General features: G+C 49.8%; 1 protein-coding gene across 3 annotated transcripts in view; it reads right to left on the bottom strand.

The window, feature by feature from the left end:
- TCP11 (t-complex 11) overlaps positions 1-7979 on the bottom strand; it is a 30061-nt gene extending 22082 nt beyond the window's left edge. For 2 of the 3 annotated variants that reach the window (XM_051855758.2, XM_051855757.2), the window contains exons 1-3: positions 7870-7954; positions 7478-7620; positions 2962-3058 (exon numbers count right to left, since the gene is read on the bottom strand). In XM_051855758.2, coding sequence (XP_051711718.2) covers positions 2962-3058; positions 7478-7601 — 221 coding nt within the window. In that variant the 5' untranslated portion in view covers positions 7602-7620; positions 7870-7954. Of the gene's footprint in view, positions 1-2961; positions 3059-7477; positions 7621-7869 lie in introns of all 3 variants that reach the window. The other variant, XM_051855755.2, reaches the window with a different exon arrangement.
- Between the last annotated feature and the right edge of the window lie 11664 nt (positions 7980-19643).

The raw sequence follows: 19643 nt of genomic DNA, 5'->3' as shown, positions 1-19643 counted from the left end.
GTGCAATTTGAACCTTTTGTTTTTTTCTTCCCAAAGACTCATTTACTTATCTAAAAGGCAGAGTTACAGAGAGGCAGAGGCAGAGAGGGCGTCTTCCATCTGCTGGTTCACTCCCCAGATGGCTGCAATGCCCAGGGCTGGGCTGATCCGAAGCCAGGAGCCAGGAGCTTCCCTGAAGTCTACCATGTGGCTGCAGGGGCCCAAGCAATTGGGCCATCTTCCACTGTTTTCCCAGGTACATTAGCAGAGAGCTGGATGGGAAAAGGAACAGCTGGGACTTGAACTGGCGCCCATATGGGATGCCGGCACCACAGGCAGCAACTTCACCCACTATGGCACAGCGGCAGCCCCTGCGATTTGAATCTTTACAAAAACATGATTCTAGAAGTAACCCAAAGTCCACTCACTGTCCTCATCACCCACAGAAACTGCTCCATACGCTTCACACATTTACAGATGCTGTAAAAATAGGGACATTAGAAACGCAAGCGCCCTGCACTTAAAATGAAAAAAAAAAAAAAAAGAATCTTATTAAAGAATTCTATGGTCAAAAGCCAGCTTAATTAAAAGCTGATATTCAGGCTGAAATTTTTTAAGTATTTTGTCCTTTCTATGGGAACCTCTTTCTATGATGGGAACTTCTCAGCTGACTGAGGGCTTTTTCTTTTTAAGATTATTTATTTGAAAGTCGAGAATTACAGAGCTAGAGACACAGAGTGAGATCTTCCATCTGCTGGTTCACTCCCCAAATGGCCACCAACAGGCAGGGCTGGGCAGGTTGAAGCCAGGAGCTTCTTGTGGGTCTCCCACATGGGTGCAGGGGCCCAAGCACTTGGCCCACCCCCCACTGCTTTCCCAGGCCATCAGCAGAGAGCTGCGTCAGAAGTGGAGCAGCGGGGACTCACCCCAGTGCCCATATGGGACGCGGGCGCTGCAGGCAGCGGTTAACCTGCCACCCCACAGCACCGGCCCCTGGAACCCTCTTTTCTTGAGCTGTTCCTTCTCTGGAAAATGTAAAAATCCCCTTAAACGGGCTCTTCTGAGACCTGATCTGTTCACCTGCTTCTGCTCCTCCCACCGCCTCCTCCTGCCACCGCCCATCCCCCATCCAGTTCCCTTTCACCTCTGACAGGACTCCTTGAAAGCCGCATTCAGCCCTGAGCTTTCTGTCTGTGAGCAGGGGCACCTGGCCCTTGGGGTGGGAAGAGCTGCCATTTTAAAGGACCGGAGTTGCAGCGAGTGGTTATTCCCGCAGAGAGCAAACTCCAGCTGTCTATCACTTCATTTCCTTGTGTGCTGGGGGGAGAAAAGCCTCAGACATCTGACTGGGTCAGACAGAAACTGGCAGTAAACGGCAAAATACTGCAAGAAAAATCACTGGTTGAGACCTCAGAGCCAAAGCCACAACTCGATGGGGGAAACGGTCTGAACACTTAAGAGGCTGTTGCAGCACTCACCACCAAAATACAAGCGGTGCTCCTGCGGCAGGGTGCACCGCCCCCTGACGGGCAGCCTCTGGACGGCGTCCTCGCGTGCAGATGCTCCGTAAAGCACCTGTAAAGCACCGAGCACACCCTCTCGGGCTTTCGCCTTGGTTGTGGGAAGACTCAAGATTTAAAGGAAGGACAATGTAAGGGTTAGTAAATTTACTCCATCTCTCCTTCTCTAACTCTTTCAAATAAATACATATTTTTAAAGGGGTGGGGGTGGGGAACCAGCATTGTAACACAGATTAAGCCACTGTCTACAACGCCTGCATCCCATGCGAGCACCCTTTCAAATCCTGGCTGCTCCATTTCTAATCCAGCTCCCTGCTAATGCACCAGGGAAAGCAATGGAAGAGGGCCTGAATATTTGGGCCCCTGTACCCACAAGGGAGACCCAGATGAAGTTCTTGGCTTCTGGCTTTGCCTGGCCCAATTCTGACCATTGTGGGCATTTGGGGCGTGAACCAGCGGATGAACATTTCTCTTCCTCTGTTTTTCTTTCTCTCTCTTTCTCTCTCTCTCCCCCTCCCCTATTAGTCTGCCTCTCAAATAAATAAATCTTAAAAAAAAAAAAAGAACAAATTTAACCTAACCTGGAGGGCAAAATGATACTTTCACTTTCTCAAGGCAAGAACTGTATACAGAGCTTAAATTAATTTTTCTTAATTTCTTAAATTAATTTTTCTACCTTAGATTTGGTTTTCAACTCTATTAGTATGTTCTGATACTCTAGAAATAAATAAAAATACTTCCATTAGAATGGGCATTTAGGGGCCGGCACTGTGGCGCAGTGGGTTAAAGCCCTGGCCTGAAGCCCAGCATCCCATATGGGCGCCAGTTCTAGTCCCGGCTGCTCCTCTTCCGATCCAGCTCTCTGCTATGGCCTGGGAAAGCAGCAGAAGATGGCCCAAGTCCTTGGGCCCCTGCACTTGTGAGGGGTCCCGGAGGAAGCCCCTGGCTCTTGGCTTCAGATCAGCGCAGCTCCGGCCGTTGCCGCCAATTTGGGAGTGAACCAGCAGATGGAAGACCTCTCTCTCTTTGTCTCTACCTCTCTCTGTAACTCTGTCTTTCAAATAAACAATAAATCTTAAAAAAAAAAAAAAAAAAAAAGAACAGGCATTTATTAACCTAGCAATTAAGACGCCCACCTCCCACACTGGACTTCCTGGTTTCCATTCCTGGCTCTGGCTCCTGACTCCAGCTACCTGCTAATGCAGACCCTGGGAGGCAGCAATGATGGGTTCCCGCCACCCACACGAGAGATGTGGATTCAGTTCCGGGCTCCTGGCTTTGGCACTGGGGGTGGGGAGGGGGCACTGCAAGCACCTGGGAAGTGAAGCAGTAGATGGAATCTTTGTGTCTCTCTCTCTCAAACAAAGGGGGAAAAATTAATGTTTCAAGTCTGGTCAGAAGCCACTGATGCTAAGTAGCTATTCCAGGAGGCGCGACATGGCGAAAGCGGAAGGGCCCATACCTGCTCGGAGGTACAGTCTTCTCGTCCATGTGGAGATCCGGACGCATCTCAGTTTCGTTGCTCAGCGTGGAAGCTTCATTGACGGGCTCTGTCAGACCTGCAACACAAAGAAGCCACGTGAAGAACAGTGGCCCCGTACAAGCCGGAATCTGTTTCATCCAGACTCACCCACCTTCAGACTCCACACGTGGACACGTAAAGCCCACCTCACAGAGTCCCTCAACCACTGCCAAGGGAGCTCCGTGCCTCACGACACAGAGCTCCCGCCACGGAGGGAAGGGACGACAAAGAAGTTAATTTATAAAAAACAGAAAATGAAGCTCGTTTAAAAACTTTCCTCATAAAAGCAAAATCACAATTAAAACAGTAAAGAAACAATAATTTGTGATTTGTGAAAATAAACATTATCTAAGAGTCGTCTACTTTTCAGGGTTGGCATTGTGGCACAGTGACGTAAGCGCCGCCTACAATGCCAGCGTCCTATGTCAGAGTGCCAGACTGAGTCCCAGCTGCTCTGCCTCTGATCCAGCTCCCTGCTAATGTGCCTGTGAAAGCAGCAGATGGCCCGAATTCTTGGGCTCCTGCCACCCACATGGAGTTCCTGGCTTCTGGCTTTGGCCTGGCCCAGCCCCAACTGGTTTGGTCACTGGGAGAGTGAAGCAGCAGATGGAAGATCTTTCTCTCTTCCTCTCTGCTCCTTTACCTGTAAATAAATAAAAATAGGTCTTAAAAAAAAAAGGTCTACTTTTCTGTGCAGACATTTTGACCTGGTGATTAAGTTGCTGATAGAAATGGCCACATCCCTGATCAGAGTGCCTGGGTTCACTACCCGCCTCCAGCTGCCTGCTGGTGCAGACCCTGGGAGGTCCCTGACACCCACACCAGAGACTTGGATTGAGTTCCTGGCTCCTGGCCTCAGCCTCAGCCCAGCTCCAGCCGTCGCTGGCGCTTGGGGAGTGAATGAGCAGATTCGAGCACTCTGCTCTCTCTCAAAAAGTCCACTTGGCTTTGCTGCCTCTGATGCTACACACAGGAAAGCTAACTTCTCCTTATAGATAATACTCAGATGTGACTGAGTAGTGCTAACATCCCTTGGCTTTCTAAAGCAGCTTCAGATTTTTTAGAACTTCTCAGATTAATACTATTAGTTTCCAAAAAGACTTTAAGCAGCTGACCACAACTTGCCAACATCTAATTTTGCTAAGTATGAACAAATAAAAATCCACTCTATCAACATCAAAATTATCATCTCATAAAAGTAACTTACAAAAAAGTAGAAATGAAATACTGTTAAAGAGCAGGCCTTTAAACAGGATCAATTTAGCTTCAGAAAATCTCATTACAGTATCTTTATAATTTTGCCAAATATTACTAGGAATTTTGTCATAGATCTGTATCAGCATCTGGCGACCACTCTTCTAAACTAAGTACAAGGGCCAGCACTGTGGTGCAGTGAGTTAATACCCTGGCCTGAAGCACCAGCATCCCATATGGGCGCCGGTTCTAGTCTCAGCTGCTCCTCTTTTGATCCAGCTCTCTGCTATGGCCTGGGAAAACAACAGAAGATGGTCCAAGTCCTTGGGCCCCTGCACCTGCGTGGGAAACCTGCAAGAAGCTTCTGGTTCTTGGTTTCGGATCAGCGCAGCTCTGGCTGTTGCGGCCATCTGGGGAGTGAACCAGCAGATAGAAGACCTCTCTCTCTGTCTCTACCTCTCTCTCTAACTCTGTCTTTCAAATAAATAAAATAAATCTTAAAAAAAAATAAACTAAGTACAGACCTACAAAGATAGCATTCTCACATAATACATACGTGAGACTCACAAAGACTATCTGGTCTATAAACAAAGTTGCAGACAGTGACTATTTTCCCATTCTCAATGGGAACTTCACAATTAAACATAATTTGTTTTCAGAAAATGGAGACGACAGATGAACTAAGATTGGCCATGAGTTGATCACTGTTGGAGCTGACTGATCTGAGAAGCGGGGGCGGGGGGGGGGGGGTCCACTTGTTGGGTGTCTACTTTTGTAAAAGTTTTCTGCAGTAAAAAGATGAAGGGGCTGGCACTGTGGTGCTATGGGTTAGGCTGATGCTTGTGATGCAGGTATCAGTTTGAATCCTGGCTGCTCTGCTTCTGATGCAGCTACCTGCTAATGCACCTGGAAAAGCCTAAGACGGCCTAAGTCTTTAGGCCTCTACCACCCATGTGGGCACCGGGGAGGAGTTCCAGGCTCCCGACTTCAGCCTGGCTCAGCCTGGAATGTTGCAGCCATTTGGGGGATTGAACCAACACATCGAGGATCTCTGTCTCTTCCTTTCAAATGAATAACTCTCTTTTTAAAAAAAGGAATTTAAAAAAGGGCTAGCACTATGGCTTAGTAGGTTAAGCCTCTGCCTGTGATGCTGGCATCTCATATGGGTGCTGATTAAAGTCCTGGCTGCTCCACTTCTGATCCAGCTCTCTGCTGTGGCCTGGGAAAGCAGTGGAAGATGGCCCAAGTGCTTGGGCCCCTGCCACCCATGTGGGAGGCCCAGAAGAAGCTCCTGGCTTCAGATCAGCCCAGCTCTGGCAGTTGCAGTCATTTGGGGAGTGAACCAGCAAATAGAAGATCTCTGCCTCTCAAATGAATAAATATTTTTTAAAAATTTAGAAATAAAGCTGTGACTCAAACATTAAGAAAAATTTAAAAAGTCTTTCGTACCAAAATAAACTTATCTTTTAATTCCATTTTCCATAAACTTTTCAAAATAATCACATGCACACACAAGCATATAAATGAGTATATACTTTTTACATATGGGGAGAAAAAAGCAGTGTGACAGAATATTAACAATATGGGCGTCCACAGTTATTTTAAAAATTTTCAACTGGTTTTAAATATTTCAAAACAAAAAGTTAAAGGGAAATGGTGGCCGGCACCGCGGCTCACTAGGCTAATCCTCCGCCTTGCGGCGCCAGCACACCGGGTTCTAGTCCCGGTCCGGGCACCGGATTCTGTCCCGGTTGCCCCTCTTCCAGTCCAGCTCTCTGCTGTGGCCCGGGAGTGCAGTGGAGGATGGCCCAAGTGCTTGGGCCCTGCACCCCATGGGAGACCAGGAGAAGCACCTGGCTCCTGCCATCGGATCAGCTCGGTGCGCCGGCCGCAGTGCACTGGCCGCAGCGGCCATTGGAGGGTGAACCAACGGCAAAGGAAGCCCTTTCTCTCTGTCTCTCTCTCTCTCTCACTGTCCACTCTGCCTGTCAAAAATAAATAATTAAAAATAAAAATAAAAAATAAAGGGAAATGGTGACTTTAGGCCTTTACTAAAAATCTTCTGAGCCTCACTTAGGTAAACAAAGATGAACTGAACCTCCCGCAGCCTTTCTAAATCCTTAGTCCTGGCCTGACCAAAAATGGCAAAACACAATCAAATATGTAAATGGACTCACTGGTAATTCACTGATGCTAAATGAGAAGAAAAATTCTTCAAAGGGAGATCAGCTACAGCAGCTTATGGAGGGACTCAAGAAGTGTTATACACTTACAACTACAACAGATCAAAGTCCATAGCCTTCCGTGAAAGACTGTTCTACGGTTCAAAAGTAGAACTATGTTCTATGGTTCAAAACAGAACTAAGCAACTCCAGAATGGCTCTAAAATTCAGGATTAAGAGAAATTAGAGATTAAATATAACTAAAATTGATTTTTTAAATCCGGATCCCAAGAATTTAAGATTAAGTTGTTAACGAAGTCAACCTAATATACAAAACTTCAAATTTATTTTCTTAAATAGGAGTTTGGTTATTCAACTTACTAAGAGTTCATTTACCTAAGGATTCATATAAAGAGCCACCTCGATACTTACACCCCACATTAGGCTTACACCTGCGGGACGCGCCCCAGAACGCGGCTTTGGTACCATCGTTAACCAGCAGCGACCCCACGTGGCCACAAGGGGAACAGCTAATTAAGCAGCAAAGCCTCCGATTGCATTTTTGCATTTCAACCTTCACGCACTTTGGTGTAGGCTGTTGCTGCAGACAGCGCTTCACAATGACCTCTGGGTAAATCTTCTGGAACAACTTTAAGAGGAATTCAGCAGAAGTCCCAGGGAGCGCGGCCTACCACCCAGGGCGGAAGAGACCTCGTGCCCTACTAGGGGGCATCAACCTGCCCGGCAGCGCGGGGCGGGAGACTGAGCCCAGGGCAGAACGGCACAGAGAAAACAACATGAATTCTTTCAAAATCAACCCCAGGCAGCTGCCGGTTGCCACCTACAAATTCAGAACACAACACTACGAGGATGGCTTGGAACCGACTCAGCCTCCAACCTTGCCAGACTCAAGGTCGCCCCGGGGTCACGTCCTCCTCCAGGACCTGCCTCTCTGAAGATCCCTGGGCAACAGGGGGCCTAGGGCCAGCTAAGGAAGGCCTGGGGTCCGGAGAAGGGCAAACAGAAAACTGGGGCTGCGGGGGCTGCGGCTCCTTCCAACACAATCCACCCTGAGACCCCCACGGGCTGGAGGCACCTACAGGGAGCGGGGTCCGTGGGGCCGCTCTTGTCCTCCTGGGTCGGTGCTGACGTTTCCGGCTTGCAGGGCCCGCTCTCTGCCTCGCCGTGGTCCTTCGGCGGCACGCTCCCCTCTACGTCCGGCATTTTGCTAATGGTATCCGAGCTGAGGAGAAACAGCGCGGGCTTCGTATCGGGGGAGGGGGCTCCCCAACCGCCAGGGCGGCCCCCGAGGCCTGGCTCGCCGGACCCCACTGGGGCACGGGGGACGGGTGGGCAAGCCGCTTCAGGGTCTCTCAGGTGACGCACAGGCAAAGGGGCCTCGGGAAGCCGAGGCCAGAGAGCAGGGGAGAGCCGGCCGAAGGACCCGGCCAGGCAACCCCGCGCTGTAACGCCCGGGCCCCCGGCCCCTCACCTTCTCCCCCGCCGCTGCCCGCCCACTCTGCGGTGCGCGCCGAGCCTCTGGGCTTCGCAGCCTCGCGGCTTCGCAGCCTCGCGGCTTCGCAGCCCGGGCCGTACCACAGCTGCGCGACGGCGGGGGTGGCGGGGGTGGCAAGCAGGCCAGAGCAGCAGGGCAGCGAGGAGGCCACCCGCCGCGCACCCCCGCCGGCGCACTCTTTGGTTGAGTCCGGGATGTGAAGACAATGCCCCTGGGTCTCCCAGGCAACGGGGGCAGGCCACGTGCTGGCCACGTGCCAGCCCCACAGCCCTGGCCTTCCGCCTGCCCTCGTGAGCACGAAGCCTCTAAGGCTTCCGGCCACTGTCTGCACGGCCGCCCCTGTCTACCTGCTCCCGCGCCCACTCCACGAAGATCACCTGACACCACTTGGGCAGGCAAGGCCTGCTGGGTTGTGGGTTCTTTTCAGCCCTCTTTAAGGCCTGGAAGACAACACCACACCCAGGAGCATGGGTTTGTTTAGCTCCTCTTCCTCACGAGAAGGCTTTGGTCCTGGCCTGGGGCCCTCCTGCTCCTGGGCGCCAGGTCACTCACTGGACTTTCTTGGTTCTCAGCCTGCCCCGGTAGCCTGTGCAGAAGTGTGAGCTCCCCCCCCCCCCATCCTTCAATTCTGGGAAAAGAAGTTTCCACTACGCATTCTCTCATCTCCCTTTATTACCCTGACTTGGTTTCCTACCAACAAAAGCCTCCTTCAAGAAACAATAAAACAAACAAAAGATAAAAGTAATACCTACGAGAAATTCTGCCTTGCCCAAGTTCTCATTGTAACTGTTGCCTGGCTTGTTAGAGTGCAGTGTGGCTGTTTTCTTGCACAACTCGTGGGTTTTGAAGGAGAAAATTACAAAATGGCCCAAGAACATTTCTGCTTTAAAAAAGCCCACATGCTACTAAGGCCCAGGAATGTAGGAAGGGCATGGCCCAGAAAGTTACTCAAGCAAACACATACCGTACACCTTCCTCCTCCTCCTCCTCCTCCTCCTCCTCCCCCTCTGCTGCTGCCTCCCCTGGGGACGTGGGTGAGGCAGGCTGCCCTTCGCCCTAAACCCACCTGCCATGCGTGCGAGGAAACCAAGCATGGTGACTTCAGGGAAGAATTCAATGAAATACGATGCTCCGTTGTTACATAGGGGAGCATTTAGACTGGGGCTGTTAATTTCTCTTCAAAAAGAAAAAAAAATCCAGAAATCTGAGCATTTTTATGTCTGGCAGAGAGAGAGCGTAACACCAGTTTGTATTCCCCACAAACATGGCATGGCTGTGAAACTCTTCCTACTGGTGGCCTTAGCAGTTCGTTCATTACATGAAATCACCTCTTGAAATGTCCTCCTAATATCGGAATTCTCCGGGAGGGTCAGAGGGAAGAAACAGCAGTACTGAAGCACGCGGTGAGGGGGAGGGGGTAACTGAAACCAGAAGAGGAGGAAAAGATGGAGGTAGCAGAGAAAGGCAAAAAGCAGAGTTTTCCCGGGGTCACTCCAGGTCCAGCATTTCATGATCCTTATCATTAATAGTTATCGGAGCCGGCCAGGCAAAAGTTAGAGGTGGGGGGAATACAAAGATGATGTGAAAGATATACTCCCTTTCCCTTTGGGGTCTTGGTTAATAACTGATTTTTGCTTAATGATTTACACAGTGCTTTTACATTGCAAGTCCATATGCTATGCCCGCGGTCCTACCTCTTCAGTAGGCAAGGCAGCTGTTGTGTCGGAGCACTTAAGTAGGCCAGCAGGAGAGATTTCGGGGAAGAATCCAGAGTGACAAGGTCGGCAGGCTCTCGACTCTGGATCCTAAGACTTGTTAATTCACACCACCTGCCCGACTCAGTGGAGAAGCCATATACACAAAAGAAAACGGAACTAATGGCATGAGTGTACCAGGGCTGAGAGTGCACACCCGAAGTGCCGCTGGGGGTCGGAGAAACACTGAGTGTGAGAGGTCTCCCGGCGTTGGGTCAGTTCAAGCCCAGCCGTTAGACAGTCCTAGGTAGGATTCTGTAACTCATTCGGTCTTTTGTTCAGCTTGGCTCTCACTCAACCTCAGGACCCGATCTGAATTCTCCTAATGGGTGAAATTGGATTTTCTACATACCCCTCCTGGGTAGCTTAACATGTTTACCCTATTAAAGTGCACATACATCAAAAAGGCCATAAGGCAAGTATTTTTCAAGCAACTCCAGAACAGAAATAAAATCTGTTTCCTCTCACATGGAATGAAGCAGGCTCAAAGCTGTCCACCCAGGGTTTCCTTTATGTAGTGTCATAGGACTTTTATTCTCTCTTCATAATATATTCATGTTTGCTTGAATACTAAGTCTATTTCTCCTCCTCAAATCTTTTTTTTTTTTTTTTAAGATTTATTTATTTGAGAGGCAGAGTTACAGAGACAGAGAGAGAGAGAGAAAGGTCTTCCATCTGCTGGTTCACTCCCCAAATTGCTGCAATGGCTGGAGCTGAGCCAGGAGTTTCTTCAGGGTTTCCCATGTGGGTGCAGGGGCCCAAGGACTTGGGCCATCTTCCACTGCTTTCCCGAGCCATAGCAGAGACCTAGACTGGAAGTGGAAAAGCCAGGACTCAAACTGGCACTCATATGGGATGCTGGTGCCGCAGCCAGAGGCTTAATCTACTATGCCACAGTGCTGGCCCCTCCTCCTCCTCAACTCTTTGAGTAGAATTCTTGTTCCTGAAGGAAGGGCTTCCTGTATTTGTTGGCACACCTCTGTGTACTCCTGTAAGTACCTACATCCCAGTTTGAGAAGCAATCTAAGAGAATGTCAGACAGTTGCTAGAACTTTCCTACTCCTTAATTATGCTCTAGATGTATGTGAGTTTTCTTAAAAAGAATTATTTTCATCTCCTTGAAAGGCAGGGCAATGGAGAAAGGAAAATAGATTTTCTACCTGCTGGTTCCCTCCCCCAAATGCCTACAACAGCCAAGGCCGGATCAGACTGAAGCCAGGAGCCCGGATCTCCATCCAGGTCTCCCAAATGGATGGACGGGCTCCAAGGCACTTGAGCCATCACTGTTGCCTCCCAGGATGCATGAACAGGAAACTGGATCAGAGATGGAGTGGCTGGGACTCGAACCCAGGCATCCCCAATATAGGCTGCACATGTCCCATGCTGGGCTTAACCCCACTGTGCCACTATGCCCGCTCCACGCATACCTTAGCTTTAGCGCGAGTTATCAGGATCTATTCTCATTTGTTAAATACCGTTCTGTGTACATACCCCACATAATTATGCAGGAAGTCAGCCCTACCCACAGAGACATTCAGCGAGAGAGGGGGATGAAGACACAGATGTAAGAGAAACACCCCTGAGTGGCCGAAAGAGATCCGAATCTCAGGCTTTCCCAGGGATCCTGGATGCATATCTGTTGGCTAAATAAAACCAGCAAAACAGCACGGAAGACACCTCGCTGTACAAAGAAGGCTCTCAGGCTCAGTGAGGTTAAATGACTTGGCTAAGGTCACCACCGGTTTATGGAAAATTCAGGACTAGAACCCATAGCGTACTGTTTGTTCCATAATGTATAGAGCTATGCAAGAGTAAAAGCTAATACCGTAAATAAATATTTACGTTTCCTGAAGCAAAAATGTAAATGATAGACCGTGGAATGGAAAAAGTAAAGACTGAAGTTAAGCAGAGGCCAAGACTGTTCGTCGGGTCCACTGGAAGATAAACAGTGAACTGAAGTGGCGAGGCTGCGTGCACACAGGGGGAGCCGTTTAAACGGAACCATTTGGAGTCGTGTAAACTGGGGCTGACTTCATTATAGCCTCCCTCCCGGGAAGAACCGCACGTCCAAACTATTTGCTTGAGTCTTTTGACAAATGTGTTTTCTTCACAGACCCCGAGACGAGTATAGGCCGGGTTGGGGTGATCTGGGGGCAGTCTGGAGGCGACTTTTTCAAGCTCAAAGTGGCCTGCAGCGACTGAGGAGGCCCTGAAAGTCTTTAAGGAAGCAGGCGCAACACCGAGGACAAAGAAGGTTCTAGAGCAGTTTACTGCCTGCCTCCTCAGCCACGCCTCTCTCCCAGCACTGCTTTGCAGGCTCTGCCCCTTCCTGCCTCAGGGTCTCTGCTCATGCCGTGCCTTCCATCTCCCATGCTTCTCCCTTATCCTCCAGAGTTAGCTTACCAGGCCTGACTTCCTCAGAGAATCTTCCATGGCCTTCTAGAAGCTTCTCTCGATGCCCTGAACCGTTTCTTCCCAGTGCACGTTTGCTGGCATAATTAACCTTTATTAAACTATATAACTCCCAGGAGACTGTAAGCTTTCTGAGAGCGATGACTGTGTGCATTTTATTCATCCCTGTGCCTGGAACATACTAGGGCCCAGTCAAGAATTGAGTAGTTGGCTGGCACCGCAGTTCACTTGGCTAATCCTCCACCTGCAGCGCCGGCACCCCGGGTTCTACTCCCGGTTGGGGCACTGGTTCTTGTCCCGGTTGCTCCTCTTCCAGTCCAGCTCTCTGCTGTAGCCCAGGGATGCAGTGGAGGATGGCCCAAGTGCTTGGGCCCTGCACCTGCATGGGAGACCAGGAGGAAGCACCTGGCTCCTGGCTTTGGATTGGCGCAGCACGCCGGCCGTAGCAGCCATTTGGAGGGTGAACCAATGGAGGGAAGACCTTTTTCTCTGTCTCTCTTTCTCACTGTCTAACTCTGCCTGTCAAAAAAAAAAAAAAAAAAAAAAATGAGGAATGAACTGGGGCGGGGAGGGGGGTAGTGACAGAGGATGGGCCACTGCTCCCCTCACGTGCCCAAAGCCCTCAGCGAAGGCATCTTTCCCCACCCAGCCTCAGCCGCCAGTGGCCGTGTTTTGCTCTCTGTTGGACTGGACGTGGGCATACTTTCTCCCTTCCACGCCTCCTCTGTCCGTAGCTTCCTGCGAGAGCCTTGTAAAGCAGCAGAGAGACAAAAGGCAAGGCGGTTAGGGCTCTGGGGCTCTGGGCTCCCCCTGAACCGGAAGGTGGCAGCAGGGGGCAGTGGCACCACGGGGAGGGCGTCACAGAAGCAGGCTTCTGGATGAAGGCGCTCTCTCTCTCTCTCTCTCTCTCTCTCTCTCTCGATCTGCAGAGCAATCCAGGGTCAGCAGCAGCTGAAAGCCACAAAAACTGACTTTAAAAGTCCTCCTAAGAGCTGCATCTTTTGAGTCCCCAAAACAATCGTGCCTTGTGCCCCGGGACACGGCGCGAGTTACACACTTCAAGCAGTTTCCACAGAACCGCATTCAGTTGGCTTTAAACTCTGGGGAAAGCTGGCAGCCTCTTTGTGGGTTTTTTTAAAAAAACTAGTTAGAGGGACAATTAAACCTTTATGGGCCCCAGAATGCACCTATGCAGACATAAATAAGGGTCATTCTTCATCATGGAGAATCCGCTCTCTGGCACCAGATCCGTTTTCCTGCCGTTGCAGAAGTGAGTGGAGCTCCCAGGCGAAGCGTGGCGATTAGGGGCAGGTGACGGGGTCAGCAGGAGCAGAGGGAGCACTTTGACCCCAAGTTTGGCACAGGCCCTTTCTCAAAAGGACACACCGCAGGCCTCCGGGCTTAGCTGGTCTTAAATAAATCACATAAACTCCCAAAGCCTTTCCAGAAAGCCGCCAGGATTCTGGGCCAAGAAAACTCGTCTTGCTCCATCCTTGTGTTACTCTGGGCCAAAGCGGTCCATTTGTCAAAGAACCCTGACTCCTTCATCCCCACTCTTACAACACAATACAATGCATTCACATATTTACAGTCCAGTGTCCGGGAATGGGCCGCATGATTTTTTTTTTTTAATCCAATAATATCGTTAAATGCACCAGGGGGCTCTCATCTTAAAGGAACTTTTGAGTAAGCGCCTTTGTTGAGTGAAGCAGGCTTTTGTAAGGCATGTAATCAGCCACCAATTTGTTTTCCCAGTCGGAGATTTCACACAGGACACTTTCTTATACGGGGCCCACTGTTAGGTGGTGGCCTGCACATTCTCTTTTCTTTTTCTTTTTTTTTCCTCCTCACTTTGGTAAAGACAGACTTTTCCCAAACAGACACTTCAGGGTAGGGGTGAAGGCAGCTCAGACACTTGAGAAATAAATCATTTTCAATCCCGGGTGACATCCATCATTCCCTGGAACAAGCAGCCTAAAGCAAAATATAATGATCTCTTGACAAAGAATCCAGCCGCACAGATTTGAGGGCCAGTCTATTTGAAGTCCATCTCAAAAGAAATGCAGAGAACAGGCGGAGGGTTTGGGACATCATTGTAGGGGTTTTTTGTTTTCTTTTTTTATTGTGGTGGAATAGCATAATATTCATCACTTTTACCACTTATAAAAGTGGCATTAAACAAATTGAATTCACAGTGTTGTGTAACCACCACTATCTATACTCAAAACTGTTTCATCGTCCCCAACAAAAACTCTGCACCCATTAAACAATGACTGCCCCTCCCGCGCCTGGTAACCTCTGTGCTCCTTTGCTGCCCCCTCTGAACAGAACCGTTTGACACTCCCGTTTCTCTGTGGGGCTTTTTTTTTTATGTCTTCCCACGGCTCGGTGGGAGAATAGGCGAAGCTGTGGCCATCTCTTTTCACCTTGTAGATTCTTCCCAGTGCCGCGTCCCCACTGCCCTTTCCTCCACCGACAGCCTCTGAGACGAACCCAGAGCTCATTGCAAGGTTTAAACTTGCAAAGGGGCTGCAGCCCCCAGCGGGAACAAAAGGAGGTCACCGGGTCTGAGTCTCTGTTACCGGCTCAGGAATGGCAGGAATTTTCTGACTTCAATAGTCTGAGGAAGAAGGAACGCAGGAGCAGGAGCCCGGATGGCTGTTCTGGTGTCTGGAGTGTACGTGTGCCCCCTCCCCCTCCCCCGTCCTGCACCCGTTGCGCACCTGAGATCCGTCAGGGCGTCAGGGCGGAGATGGGAATGCCAGGAGAGACAAGGAGGGCTCCCCCAGGGGCCCTCAGATTCCACGCTGTGGAATTTCACACTGAAAAACACTGGCTGAAGCACCCACAGCCCCTGCAAAATTTACGTCTCTTGGACCCGTTCGGAGCCCCGACAGAAGCACGCTCAAAATGAGTCATACCCTTCAGTTTGCATTTTGGCTCAAGGTGCTTGGAAACTCGGGGGAGCTAGCCTCCCCCAGCCCCCTCACCCTCACACACAACTCTGGGTAACAGCAGGAGATGGGGCTTAGGAAAAAAAAAAGTCTGGGATTGTTTCAAGAACTACGCAGGGATCCCCAAGTCTCTCCTCTCCAGCCCTGAGACTGCGTGCCTGCCAGGGACCCCTAGGACAACTGTGGCACGGGGAACCTCGATTCACTCGGCGGGCAGTGCAAGAGGCGACCTCTCTAACGCACGACCCCTTCTGCCGCTCCCTTGCTGCAGTCACTTAGGGGCTGGCCTCCCTTCCCTGAGCCTGCTGGGAAGGCCTGCGACCACGTGGGGGTGAGAGGGAGGGAAGCCCTTTGTCTCCCCCAGGTGCCAGCTCCTCCTGCAGGGAAAGCTCAGCTGCAGAGGGGGCGATGTGAGGAAGGGGAGATGGTGCCTTTTAGGACAGATTGGGGAGGGCATTTTGGCTGCATCTGTATCAGGAGATGCTTCATGGCAGCTGGAGTTGAGGGGAGAGAGGTTGGGACTGATGGGTGACAAGATGTGAGAGCGATAATAATCCCGGGCCCCACATAGCCAGTGCTGCGCATATGCCAGGCCCTCGGCGAGCATGGACGCGACACCTGTCATTCACATGTACTCCCTCTGACGAAAGTGTTGCTTTTATACACACTTTACGGGTGAGAACAGAAGTATCCTGCCCCAGGTCAGACCAAAAATATGTGGTAGACAGGGCTTGAACTAAGGAGTCTTTTATATTACCTACGGACACCATGGAGGTAGAAGAGCATTCGAGAGAAGAAATCGTAGTGGGCAGAACCTTGACAAGTCCTTGTAAGAGAATTGAGCACTTACTTTGTGGTAGACACAGTACCTTATCCAAGTTAGTCCTCTCACAGAGCCTACCAAAGAAAGGTATTACTTGTGCCCATTTTACAGGAGAGGAAACTGAGGCTCCACAAGTTTAAGGGGACTACCCAGCTGGTAAATCCCAGAGCAAAAAACTCTGGAAAAGCCAAGCTGTGTGTGTTTCCCTGGCCGGAAACGCGGTGCCGCCTTCCTCCCGGCTGTCCTCAAGCTCTCTTTCGTGTACCGGTTACTCCCTTTGCAGGAGTTTGTAGTTGATGCCAGTATTTGAAGTCGGTGGTTCAGGAACTTGCTAAGGGGTTACCAACTGTCTTGGACTAATGTTTAAGTGTATATTCCAGTTAATTTAAGTGCCGCTAGAATAAACCAAGATCCCTGAGGCACTCCCACCTTGTTCCTGTCACACCCACTTCCATGGAGGCGGCTGATTGGTCTAAGGGTCCCACCTCCTTTTCAGTGATTGGGTCAGATAAGAGCACGTGACATAGTGGGGCCAATGAGGCGCAAGGAGAGGTGAGCCAGCACCTTACCTGGCGTTCCTGAGCGCTCCAGTTCCTCACACTCCCTTTGGAGAGTCCTCCTTGCTTTTAGACTTCATCCCGCCGGGGTGACTACCGGGGAAAAAGAAGTGAACTCTGAAGTGCAGCGTCCTGCCCGGATTCCCCAGCACGGAGCCAAGGTGTCCCTCATTGTTTAGTAAGCCAGAGGGGCTTGGGACGCTCAGCGCCAGCCGGAATGGAAGCACCATGGAGGCACAGCCTCGTCTGTCTCCACTTCTGCATCGCCAGCCCTGGCACGGAGTAAGCACAGGCAGAGACCTCGTTCTGTGGCCGAGTTAGCCTAATATGGACACAGGAGATGGTATACCTGGAAAGCACTCTTTGAACCATCTAACCAAGTTTCTCTTTTCTACTCTACAGGGAGAAAAGAAACAGGAGTTGCTGTGTTTGAAAGTTATGGTGTTTGTCCCACGAATTAGGGCAGCCACCCTCCAGGGCTCACCGCCGGGATGTTGGGTCTCTGCAGGGTGAGAATCGGAGAGACTCCGACGCCACACCCGGCCCAAGCTGGAGAACAAGACAATCAGAGGCTCTCGAGATAAAACTAGCATTAGTTGGTAAAAATAGAGACTTAGTAGGGAAGGCACAAGATGTCATCTCCAGCGTTTCTTTTAAGTACAAAATGTTGGCTTTTAATGGTTGGTTCATGCTTACTGTTTGATGAATAATTATGGGAGAAGCATGGTCATTACTGCAGGGGCCTTTCGTGTGGGGGATTAGTTCTCTCTGCTTCCTCTTTAGACAGGACTAAGGCTCACCCTAGCCCCGCAACTGAGTTTGATGAGCGCCAAATTCAGAGAGCCAAAAAAGAAAGTTGTGAAACATTAGCAAGCTCCTCAGCCTCCGGACATTGCATTCCACAGCTCTTGTTGAGGCTTTTTTTTTTTTTTTTTTTTAAGATTTTATTTATTTATTTGAGATATAGAGTTACAGACAGAGAGAGGGACACACAGAGAAAAAGCTCTTCCATCCACTGGTTCACTCTCCAAATGGCCACAATGGCCAGAGCTGGGCCAATCCAAAGCCAGGAGCCAGGAGCTTCTTCCAGGTCTCCTACGTGGGTGCAGGGGCCCAAGGACCTGGGCCATCTTCTGCTGCTCTCCCAGGCACATTAGCAGAGAGCTGGCTCCGAAGCGGAGCAGCCAGGACATGAACTGGTGCTCATACAGGATGCCAGCACCACAGGCAGACACAGCACTGGCCCATCTATGTTTTTTGTAAACACTTTATTTTAAATAATATTTTATTTCTTTTAAAATAAATTTGATTGAGGTAGACTTTTCATATAAAATGTGCTGATTTCAAGTGTACATTTGGATCAGATTTGCAAGGATGTATAGTTGTGTTAGTCCCCACCACAGTCCAACAGAAAATGTCCAAAACCCTGAGAGTTTCCTTGTGCCCATGTGCAGATACTATCTATCTTCTTTTCCCAGGCCCCAGGCAACCATTGAACCATAGATTAGTTTTATCTATTCTAGAACTTCAGGTAAAAGGAATTACACAATCCTTAGGTATATTAGTCGGCTAAGACTGCTGTAAAATACCGCAACTAGGTAGCACATGCAACAGAAATGTATTCTTGGTTCTGGAGACCAAATGCCCAGGATTAACGTGCGGCAGGTTTGGTTTCTCCTGAGACCTCTTTCTTTGACTGGGAGATGGCCACCTTCTCACCGTGCCCTCACGTGGCCTTTGCTCGGTGTACACACGGCCCAGTGTCTCTTCTTCTTTTTGTAAGAACACCAGTCCTATTGGCTTAGAGCGCCACCCTTTGACCTAGTTAGTGTGCAGTAGTTTCTCATCGTGATGTTAATTTGCATTTCCCTGATGACCAATAATGTCTTGCATCTCTTCCTGGACTCATTTGTCATCCAGATGTCTCATTTGGGGAAGTGTCTGGGCAAATCTTGCTTATTTTTTTGACAGACTATTTTTCACAGAGTAATATCAGGTCATTGACAAAATGGAGAGAAAGACTCAAAGATTTCTCATATACCCTCCGCCCCCACACATGCATAGCCTCCCCCGTCACCCTCCTCCCCCGCTGCTATGGTACAGTTGTTACCACCAATGAACCAACACTGACACATCTTTATCACCCAAAGCCCACAGCTTACATTAGGGTTCCCTCTGGGTGTTGCTGGGCTTGGACGTGCGCGGGGACCAGGATGGGTATCTGTCATTACAACATCCACTGAGTATTTTCACCGCCCTCAAAATCCTCTGCACTCTGCCTAGTCATCTCCACCCCTATCTTTCCCTTTCAGATTGATTTATTTATTGGAAAGGCAGAGTTGCAAAGAGAAAGGAGAGACAGAGAGAGGAAAGCGAGAGAGAACGAGAGAGCAAGCGAGCGAGAGTGAGCTTCCATCTACTAGTTCATTCCCCAAATGGGTGCAACAGCAGAAGTGGGCCAGGCTGAAGCCAGGAGTCCAGAGCTTCTTGGAGGGTCTCCCACAGGGGTGTAGGGGCCCAAGCACTTGGGTCATCTGCTGCTGCTTTCCCAGGTCTTTAGCAGGGAGGTGGATGGGAGTGGAGCGGCCAGGACACCAACAAGTGCCCCTATTGGATGCTGGTGTTGCCGTCACTGCTTAACCTGCTGCGTCACAATGCCAGTCCAAACTCCCATCTTTCTTTGAATTGGCACTGGCAAAGCTGTTTATAATAGTTCCTTGTGATATCCTTTTATTACCTGTACAATCTCTAGTGAATTCATCTCTCATTTGTGATAATGATAATTTATGTCTTTTTTTCTCATCCATATGGCTAGTGGTTTATCAGTACAATTGATCTCAAGAATTAATGTTTGACTTCCTTTTATGGATTGAACACAATGTGGCTCCCCAGACTCATACAGATGTTTGAGTCTCCAAGTCTTATGTTAAGGTTAATGGATTAATGCTAACCGTGGATGGATTAGGGTGGGACCTTGGGGTAGTGATTGGATTAGATTCGGTTGCTGGGGCGGGGCTCTATGATGAAACCATGATAGCATTATAAGGAGACAGCACATAGAGGGTTCAGGAAGAGTGCGCTCCCTGTATGTCTGCTTCCTGGCTCACCAGGTGCTCGGTCCTCCACACCAGCTCCGCCATTCCAGGTGCCGCACTGATGGGACTGCCCCGTCTTGAACTGTGAACTGGAAGCCGGAATAAACCTTCTTTCCTGCTATGTTGTTCCGGTCCGGTCTTTCAGTTAAAGTAAC

Source organism: Oryctolagus cuniculus, chromosome 5 (genome assembly GCF_964237555.1).
Source record: "Oryctolagus cuniculus chromosome 5, mOryCun1.1, whole genome shotgun sequence".
Classification (NCBI taxonomy): Eukaryota; Metazoa; Chordata; class Mammalia; order Lagomorpha; family Leporidae; genus Oryctolagus; species Oryctolagus cuniculus.
This window is presented reverse-complemented; position numbering and strand designations above follow the sequence as displayed.